At 53.2% G+C, this 9,854-nt stretch overlaps 1 protein-coding gene across 1 annotated transcript; it reads left to right on the top strand.

Annotated features, from left to right (window-relative positions):
• Positions 1-2,729: 2,729 nt before the first annotated feature.
• EIF2B2 (eukaryotic translation initiation factor 2B subunit beta) lies at positions 2,730-9,813 on the top strand. The gene is made up of 8 exons (XM_065686099.1): positions 2,730-2,948; positions 3,526-3,646; positions 4,167-4,315; positions 5,062-5,225; positions 5,503-5,598; positions 6,515-6,652; positions 7,365-7,431; positions 8,447-9,813. Exons 1-8 carry the CDS (start codon positions 2,786-2,788, stop codon positions 8,602-8,604), a joined length of 1,056 nt encoding a protein of 351 aa, XP_065542171.1. The 5' UTR covers positions 2,730-2,785; the 3' UTR covers positions 8,605-9,813.
• Positions 9,814-9,854: the final 41 nt, after the last annotated feature.

Raw genomic sequence — 9,854 nt, 5'->3', positions numbered from 1 at the left:
TCCAAACAGCCTCCCAGCACACGATGTTCCCGTGCTCCCAGGCTCTACCCAGCCTCCATCCTGCCTTCTCCTCCCTCACACAAGCACTTGGAAGGATAACATTCAGCCCCTGGGGATGCAGAATTCACTGGGTGGAGGGAAGCAGTGTCTCCAGCAGCCATCCCTGCTGGCACAGAGCAGGACACTGTCCTGGCCAGGCTGGCAGCTCTCCGAGGAGATGAGCCAGACTCCAGCTCCTCTGCAGGCCCAGAAAACGTGCTGCCTTGCTCGGCCGGCCAGCTCATCGCTGCTCAGCTCTTTTGCCCACAGCGCCAGCACCGGCTGCAGTGTGTCAGCCTCCTCGCTTGCTCACACACCAGCTGGGAAGCCACAGGGGCCAACTCTGCCCCAGGGGACCCGGATATACCCGGGAAGGGAAGGGAAGCATGCTGTGCAGGAGGCAGCTGCCTGTGGCCACTGCGGGGAGGGGGTCCTACTCCGTAACACCCAGCAGCTGAGGACCACCAGGTGAGTCTCCTTCCAGCTGCCCAGGGGTGCAACCCCACACACACACATTGCCTCTGCCACAGTGACCATAGCAGCGCTCCAGGCAAGATTCCAGGCCCCCAACATGCATCTTTCCAGCTGCCCTCCCCACTTGCCCCATGCTCCCCGCACTGCCACTCCTCATCCCCACTCCTCTTGAGCCCTCTTGGGCACTCCTTGTCTAGCTCACTGGGTTCTGGTGCAGCTGCTGGCTAGTAACAACCACATGTCTTGTAACCACAGTCCCTCTGAGCAGCCAGAGCCTGGGATTCGCCTTTCAGCTCTCCAGAGAGCCACAGGTTCTGGCTTAGCCCAGCTGCACAGGGCTAATAGCTCCTGAAATCCCCATTCAGAAGCTTTCATTCATGAAATACAAGGCAGCAGCACAAGTGCAGGACTCTGCCCCGAGGGACATCGGATTGCCAGCTGTCTTTGGCTGGCTGTGGCAGCAGTGCCCAGCAGAAAGTGCTGTGGGGACAGGGCAGGAACAGTGTGAGCAGGGAAAAATCTCTGCAGTCAGGCCAGGCCCTGAGAAGAAACTGGCCCGCATTAGTTACTGGGACCAGAGCAGGGAATGTAAACAGCCCAGCATCCACAAGGAGGTCATAACCTCAGAGTCCGGTTTCCCTTCCTCTTCTCCCTCCTGCCTAATCTCCCGGCGCTGCTCTGTTTACTACCCAGAGGAGTAAACAAGCAAAGGAAAGCTCTGAAGCAATGCTTTTTAACTGATTTTATTTTGCCAATTGACTGCGTGCCCCAATCCCAGGGCGGGTCCCCCCGGCGTGGGACCGGGCTCTGCACCCCATGGCAGCCGGCACACAGCCACGCACAGGCAGAGCCGGCAGCGGACGCAGGCAGCACACCCCTGCCTTGCCTGCAATGAGCTGCACAGAGGAGCAAAGGGGGAGCGGTGTTACCCTGCTCAAATGCAGGGTTGGGCAGACCTTGCTCCAGGGAGCCTCCGATTCACGCAAGATGGAAGAAGACAGATCCCTAAAGCCGGGAAGAAGGGGGAAGAGAAGGCAGCAGGGAACAAGGATGTGTCTGGTCAGCACAGTGGGGCCCAGCACAGCCAAACCACCAGCAGGTCAAATGCTGTAACCCTCTGAGTCTCTCCAGAGGCAAAGGACGAGACAAGCTCACCAAGGAGGGAAGCTGACTTCCAGCCAGGGCAGCAGCAACCCCCAAATCACACCGAGGCAAGCCCAGACATGTGGCTTTTCGCCAGGCATTAGAGGGATGCAATGAGCTTTCTTCCCCAGGCTGTCAGGGTCTCTGACTTCCAGGCATGCAGTGGCACTTGGGGAAGCGGCAGGAGAAGAGATGTGTGGAAGGGCTCTCAGTCCACCCCAGGCTTTGGGTGACAAATCACAGCAGTGCGTCCCCGAGACCCTGTGCACCAGCTCTTGGGATCTTGCTGAGACCCAGCACTCCCTGGGCGGCAGCTGCCTGCAGGGCAAGTCCCCAAAGCATCAGGCAAAGCACGAAAAGGATTCGATGAGCACCCAAGGCTCTACGGGCCCCTGCGCGAAGCACCCGCTGAAAGCTTCCATCGTAAACCAGTCAGCTTCGATTTCCTAACCTAAACCAACAGGACACAGAGCAGAGACACGGAGTAAAGCAGCGCCACAGTGAGAATTCCGTGGCTCCTGCCTGCTCCCTAACACAGAGCTCCAGGAACTAGATACAAAGGAGCCACATTCCTGCCTTATCCCGGGCCCGTTCTGGCTCTGCCAGCATGAACAATTGGACTGCCAGGAACTGCGCCTTTCCCACCCCATTTGCTTTGGCTCTTTGTGTCTGGAACACCGCACGGTCCAAAGTAAATTGCCGCGCACGGACGGGCTCTCCCCGCTGCCCCGCAGAGCCGGCTGCCTCCCCCTCCCGCGCAGCAGCACCGACGCCGCGCTCCCTGGCGCAGCCCCCCGCGGGGCCGGCCCGCAGCACTGCCCCGCACGGAGGCGCCGGCCGGCCGGGCGGAGGTGACGGGCAGACGCCTCCCGGGCTGCGCCCGCAGTCACGCCGGGCCCGGGGCCCACCTCGGGCACGTCCCCGGGGAGCCGCCCGCACCCCGCCGGGCCGGCCCCAAGCACCGCCGCCGCCGAGCCGCGGCCCGCAGCCGGCCGGCGTGCTTCTCATTGGCAGCGCCGCCTCCGGAGGGCGGGAGCACATTGGTGGCTCCGCCAATGGGAGAGCGGCGCGGCGGAAGCGGTGCGTGCGGCGGCGGAGCGGAGCTCGGCGTGTCCGCGGCGGTGCCGCCATGCCCGGTGCGTCCGAGCGCGGCTCGGAGCTGTCGGAGCAGATCGAGGCCTTCGTGGCGCGGCTGCGGGGCGGCGCGGAGCGGCCGCGCTCCGAGGACACTGCGCGGCAGACGCTGTCGCTGCTGCGGAAGATCGTCGCGCACGGGCGATGGAGCCGGGCCGGTGAGGGCCGGCACCGGCAGCAAGGCGGCCGCAGGGCCCGGCGGCGGGGATGGGCTTTGGAGGGCGGGGAGGCCTCGGGGCCGTGGGGCCGCGCTGCTGCGGAGCCCGGCGCGCCGGTCGCGGCCGTCAGCTGCGGGGGAGCGGCAAAGCGGAGCTGCCCGGGGAAGCGGGGTCTGGGCTCCCAGTGCTCGTCCCGCCGCACCGCAGCTGCCTGCGGCCTGCCTCGCTTCACGGCGGCGTTGGGCGAGGAACTGGGCCGCCGCAGCCCTGCGCTCCCCCGAGGGGTGTCCGCCCCAGCGCCGGCCGTTCCAGCAGCCGTCGGTTTCCTTTCCCTGACCTCCCTGCCTATGGGCTCCTGCACGTTCGGAGGCTGTGTCGCGGCCATGTGACTCATGCACAGAACACCCGGTGGAACGAGCTGCTCTGCGAGTGGCTTCCCGCTCCTGCCTCCCTGCGCGTTCTGGGTGTTGCGTTCCCGGCACCAGAACCAGCCTCAGCCATTGGGCTGTTGTGGGGTGGGCGCGCCGGTTTGACACTTGCTCTGGGTCGCAGTAACCAGGGCCCTCCCCTCTTGCAGGGGAGCTCATGGCTCTGATCCGGACAGAGGGCCAGAGGATGACGGCAGCCCAGCCATCTGAGACAACCGTGGGCAACATGGTGCGGCGAGTGCTGAAGGTTATTCGGGAGGAGTATGGCAGGTGAAGCGCCCTTCTCTTGCTGCCTGTACCCCTCCAAGGAGCTCAGAACAGCCCTTCCGTGCAGTGTTCTGCTGCTTCTGTGAGGCCTCTTTGGTTTCCATCACTCCATTTTCCAACTCTCCTGTAGGGGGGTTCGGTGATTTTGACATCAAGGGAAACCTGTAACTCTCAGTGTAGCAGATGGCGCTTCCTCTAGTGAAACTGTGCTTGGCATGTGTGTTGCGGGTGCGTGAGAGCAGTCTGTGCTCTGACCTTGGGAGGGTCCATCCTACTGGAGCAGCAGCTTTGATCCTGCTCCTCACCTGTGGGCTGCAGTGTTTGAACACAATTTAGGAAGGCGCTTTCTGGCAGAGCTTCGTGTCTGCCAGAGGCAGTTAGGGAAGCTCTGTGGCATGGTGTGCCTGCTGTGCCTGGTTTTCCTACCTCTCTGGTCACGTCCAGCTGTGCCGTGGGGATGGTACTCCACCTGAACGTGCCCTTTTGCTCTCTCCCAAGGCTCAAGGGCTGCTTCTCCCCACAGGCTTCATGGGCGCAGCGAGGAGAGCGACCAGCAAGAATCCCTACACAAGCTCCTGACATCCGGAGGACTGAGCGAGGATTTCAGCACCCCTTATCCCCCCCTCAGAGCTAATGTTATTGAAGCTATTAACGAGCTACTAATAGAGCTAGGTAGGGATGGGTCTGAACTGCCCCGGGAGTTGGAGTTTCTATGGGATGGGACTGATGCTTCCACCTCCTCTTAGGTGGAAAGAAAACAGCAAGGTTCTGGGAGGCTTAATCTGAAGGAACTAAGGAATAGAAGTCCTGCTGCTCCCTGGACTAATACTAAATCCTCTTTGGCTTGCAGGGGAATGGGTGGGACATTGTGGAGGGTAAGTTGGCTTGTGTTCTTGGTCTTCTGGGAAGTCTTAAGTTGACTTCTCTGAAAAAGTATCAAAAATGTGCCAAGGTTGGACTTAATCCCTGGGCACGTATAACCTGGCCCTTGTCGCAAAGCACGGTGATACGTTCTTTTGCGATCCTGTGATAGATCAGGCACCTGACCCTTCTTCTGGGGAGGCTCAGGTTGCTCTGCTTCTCCTTTCTATGTGGTTCTGGTGCTACTGAACTGTAAAACCATTGAGTTTCTGCCACTAGTTGTGTGGGCATGGTGCTATCTGGAGCAGTGCTGACGTAGTCCATCCCCCCTCATTCAGTACAGCTATTTCTATGCATAGCTAGGGAGCACGGGGCATTAAAGCGCCAGCTTTGTGGTCCCTCTCCACTGGTAAAAAGAACAGGGAGAAAAGCTGCTCTGGCTCTACCAGTGCTTATAGCATTGTTTTAGCAAAAAAAAGATCTTGGAGGACAGCTCTAGCAGCACCAGTGTTGCTTTTCCTGGCTACTTTTCCATCCATGCCTTCCTTCTGTTACAGAGGGCACCACTGATAACATAGCTATGCAGGCGCTGGAGCACATCCACTCCAATGAGGTGATCATGACTATTGGCTACTCACGCACTGTTGAGGCGTTCCTGAAGGAAGCTGCTCGCAAGAGGAAGTTCCAGGTCATTGTAGCGGAGTGTGCGCCGTTCTGCCAGGTAAGGCCCAGGCTGGCTGTCTTCAGGTGCTGCGCTGTGCCATGTGTTCTTACTGAGCTCTTGTCTCTGGAGGCAAGCTGAGTGTTATGGAAGTTCTTCTGCAGTTGAGAAACTGAAGACCACTTGTTGGCCTACCCCGTGTCCATCAGGGAAAGGGCTCTGTTTGTGCTGTCACTCACTATTTTTGCAGTTCAGACAAGAATTGCGTGCTAATGTCTCTACAGCTGCGCTGCAGGAGCTGTGTCCAGGGGACCAATTGGATTCTCCCTCTTTTTAGGGTCATGAAATGGCTGTCCGACTGTCTAAAGAGAACATTGAAACTACTGTCATGAGTGATGCAGCTATTTTTGCTGTCATGTCCCGAGTCAATAAGGTAAGAAGCGCTCCATTGGAGGAGGTTGTTCACAGCAGGCTGGGTGCTTGGGCCTCCCAAACCAGCTGCAGGTTGCAGCAGTGATGGATGCATTTCTTCACTGAAGACTCAAAATCATAATAGGCCCTGCTTACAGCTGGGGTGGAGATTCAGTGCGGAAGCCCAAGTCAGTATGACGGTGACTGACTGCATGCTGGTAGATTTTTCTGCCTTAGTGGCTAACAGGCAGCACAGTTACAAGACACTAAGCCACAAGAGCCTCAAAGGATTAGCCTCAGTTTTTAAAGAAAACAGAACAAGAAGCAGCATTTCCAAAGGGGAGAAACCCATTGCCTGGAACACAAGATGGGTGGTGAAGGGAATCACCAAGGTGTGCCTTTTCGAACAGACCTTTCTTCTGTACTTTTATAGAGGTGAGGACTTGGCACCCCAAACTAAAAAAAGCCAACAAAAAACCCAAACAAAGACAAAATAAAACAAACCCACCAACCACCACCAACCAAAAAGGTACTTGTAACATAAGAAAATCCAGCCACACCATTTTACATCGAGATTGCAGCCAGCAGTCAAGTTACTTGTACAAAGCTTACTTTCGCAGGCTTGTAAAACAGCAGGGAATGCAGCCCAGTTTCTGCTTGGTTTTCCCTGCAGTAGAACATACATTTGTCCTCTCAAGTTTTCTGTGCTGGCCTCATCATGCTGGAGTCATGCTGTTGTTAGAGGGGAACACCTCGGTGCAGAGCCAGTGCCAGATGAAACAGATGAGGCATCCAGCTGCCCTGTAACTCCAGCCACTGGCTGGCTGGCTGTTCTGACAGACTCCTCCTCCAGCTCAACCGGCAGTATCCAAGCCAGGAAGCTTTCCTTCCCCAGTTTGCTGTGGAAGATGTTAGCTAATGCTGATTTGCCTTTTAAGGTCATCATTGGTACAAAGACAATCCTGGCCAACGGCGCCCTGATTGCTGTGAGTGGGACACACACTCTGGCACTGGCAGCTAAACACCACTCCACTCCGCTCATCGTGTGTGCCCCCATGTTCAAGCTTTCACCACAGGTATGTACAGCAGCTCTGCAGGACTGCTTCTGCTCTACATGAGGAGCAGTCCTGCAGAGATGGGGGTGATTTTATGCTTATGGGAGATTAAGTTGGAGAGCACCATCTGTCCCAAGGTGAGGGTGGTAAACGTGCCATCTCCCACATGGAGCGCTGCTACTTCAGAGAGGAGATCCTCACCCGTATCTGGCACACCTCAGGATCTCCTTGAAGCACCCTCCTCTCATGTTGAGTAAGCAGTGCGTTGGGTATAAGGATGTAGACCACTGCCTAGTAGAGACTGACATCACCATACTTACTGTTCTTCAGCCACAATGGATTTCAGTTTCTATGGTCAGCGTTGAAAGACCCTGTGTACTGACAGAGGTGGTAGATAGAAATGCTTGAAATTGTTTCTTACACTCAGTACTTTTTCAGTATTGTCAAGTGAAGTTGCAGATGAGGAAGTCACTTCTTTGCTCCAGTTCCCTAGGCTTTGCAGAAGGGCAGCCAGGTCATAGAAGGCTCTAAAAGCCCTAAGGAAAAACCTTTCATTTGTAGATGTTACAGAGGTTCTAGGCACAGGAGCTACGTAATCATTGTAGACAGATGCAGTGTCACCTGGCAAGTCATCTTCCTCTGCTTTAGTTCCTTCCAGCCCCTAGGATATGTTTTCACTAGGATAACGAGGTGGTCTCTTTTTCATGACGTTTCTGTACTCTTTCTCCTTCAGTTCCCTAATGAAGAAGACTCATTCTACAAGTTTGTGTCACCACAGGAAGTGCTGCCATTCACAGAAGGTACTGCTGCTTCTTTATACAGGCTGGTCAAGCTGGTCCAGGCTATAACTTTTAATATTTTTTTTTCTGTAATAGGATCATAGAATGGTTTGGGTTGGAAAGGACCTTAAGTTTATCTAGCTCTAACCCTCCTGCTGTCGGCAGGGACACTCTCCACGAGACCCTCACACAAGTTTAAACATAAGACTGTCCCGTAGCCCAAGACAGAAAATCCTTTCCTATTTTCTTACACAGGAAAAAAAGATGTTGGGAACCATTCTGTTTTATATGTAACTTTCTATTACAGAAAGTAAAAAAAGGATTTCCTTTGAACACTGTCTTTGCACTTTTGCTTCTGCTCTGAAATAGCGGTTTATTATAGGATTGTGACAATGGTGCCAGGCAGTTTCCTGTGGGACAGAACAGGTGCCCAACAATGAAGGCATCTGTTCCTTCCTACAACTCATGCTAACTTCTTGAAACATGGTTATGAGAAACATGGTTATAAGAAACTTGGTTATGAGATACTGGGTTGAAACCCAGTATCTTTGCAGTGGGCTTCCACACAAGCACCATCTTTAGAAAGGCATCAGCTCCCAAGCCTGTTTTCAGACAGCAGTCTCTTTCAGAGCCCCATTTCTATGTGACAAAGACTTTTGAAATTGAGATACCAGGTTTGGCAGGGGGTTTTAGGTTCGGACTTCTGAGCTTTTCTTTAAAGAATAACTTTGGCAGCATTGGGATTCTTGTGTTCTGATTCCATACTGGCATTTCTTTTGGCAGTTAGTAAATTGGGAGGATCTGGGGTTTTTATCAGTAAAAACTATCAAAAGAAGTGCTGCCATCCACCCAAGATTGCTGTGTACCTGTAATTCAGTGACATCAGTGAGGAAGCTGGAAAGTATTCAGGAAATTCCATCGCTGACGGCAGGGTGGCATATGCATAGCCAGTTTCTTCAGGGACTCAGGAAGATGTGCAGAAGGCTGAATGTTCTTTGAGTTGTTCTGCCTAATGTCGCTGCTGTTCACTTTACAGGGGAGATCCTGGCAAAGATCAACGTTCACTGCCCAGTGTTTGACTACGTCCCTCCAGAGCTCATTACTCTCTTCATTTCTAACATTGGGGGTAACGCACCTTCCTACATCTACCGCCTCATGAGTGAGCTCTACCATCCAGATGACTATAAACTCTAATGCTGTGAAGCATGTCAGTCTCCAGACTCTTCCTATCTTTCTCTTTAGAAAGATACAACAGCTTATTAAAGTGTACGTTGCAAAGACGTGTTGCTGTGAGGAATTTGCTCAGCAATGTCCTTCCTACCCAAAAGCAACAGAAGGCAGAACTCTTGCACAGATTTTGATCTGTGCTGTGTTAGAAGCCACATGGAGCTCCTAAACCCCCCTTCCATTTTGAAACAAGAAGGCCTACATATAACTGGGGCATCTAACCTGTTACTTCAAAATATGCTGTGATAAAGGCTGTTTACAGTGTTTAGCATGTTTTCCATATTTGTTTCTTTAACTAACAGGCATTTTACCAGTGTAGTGAGCTGCCTGCACCCATGAGGCAGTAGCAGGCTTTGAAGTGTGCTTTCATATGCGAGTGTGATATGAATCCATTGGCAATTGTCTTGAAAAGGGATTCTTTGGGTAGAGTTTTCTGACAATTTTTGGTGAGTTGCTGAAATACAGACCAGCTTTTTGTACATGCTGGAATGGAAGTTCCATTCTTGATGAAAGGCAGACCTTCAGAAGTTCCATCAGCCAGCATGTTCTCCTCTATGTTGGAAGGCAGAGCTCACGCTCTTTATTCACTGATTGTAGTCTGGGGGTCTTTCCTGTCCTGTACTAATTGGGTGACTGCGATTAATCTTCCTAGGTGGGCATCTGGTCTTACTTAGGAAGGTTTTTATTTTTGTGACAGGCAGCATGGAATATCTTAGAAATAGCAGGCTCTTGCAGGTCAGTCAGATCACTTTTCCTTAGTCCCTTTTATCAATGCATGGCAATACACTACATGACAGTTAAGGCATCAAATGAAAGCGGTTTCCACTCCCTGTTTTGCTTTTGATTGAGCAGGTGTCACTATATCTCTGATTTGGTTTTAAGTTGGATGTCTGTGATTAAACAAAGACATCATCTTTTTCCGTTTTGAAATGAACTCTACTCCTGTACCTTAGACTGAGACACTAAACAGAACTGAACCTGTAAAAAAAGTCTGCCTGTTGTAAATAATGCCATGGGCTATTTAGCTACTTCTGTGGGTAAGTTTCTGTGCCCTCAGAAGATGGGGCTATGCTAGGATTTAGAAATCTCTTACTCAAGAATGCAAACTGCAAGGAGCTGGAGAAAATGGCTGGTGTGTCATTCATTGCCTAGTTAAATAAAAAGAATGTTTTCTGATCCTGAGGTGGCCTATACATACTCTGAAGCTGGTCAGTCTT

The sequence above is a fragment of the Lathamus discolor genome, chromosome 6 (genome assembly GCF_037157495.1).
Source record: "Lathamus discolor isolate bLatDis1 chromosome 6, bLatDis1.hap1, whole genome shotgun sequence".
NCBI lineage: Eukaryota > Metazoa > Chordata > Aves > Psittaciformes > Psittacidae > Lathamus > Lathamus discolor.
The sequence above is the reverse complement of the archived record's forward strand: the minus strand, read 5'-3'. Positions and strand labels throughout refer to the sequence as shown.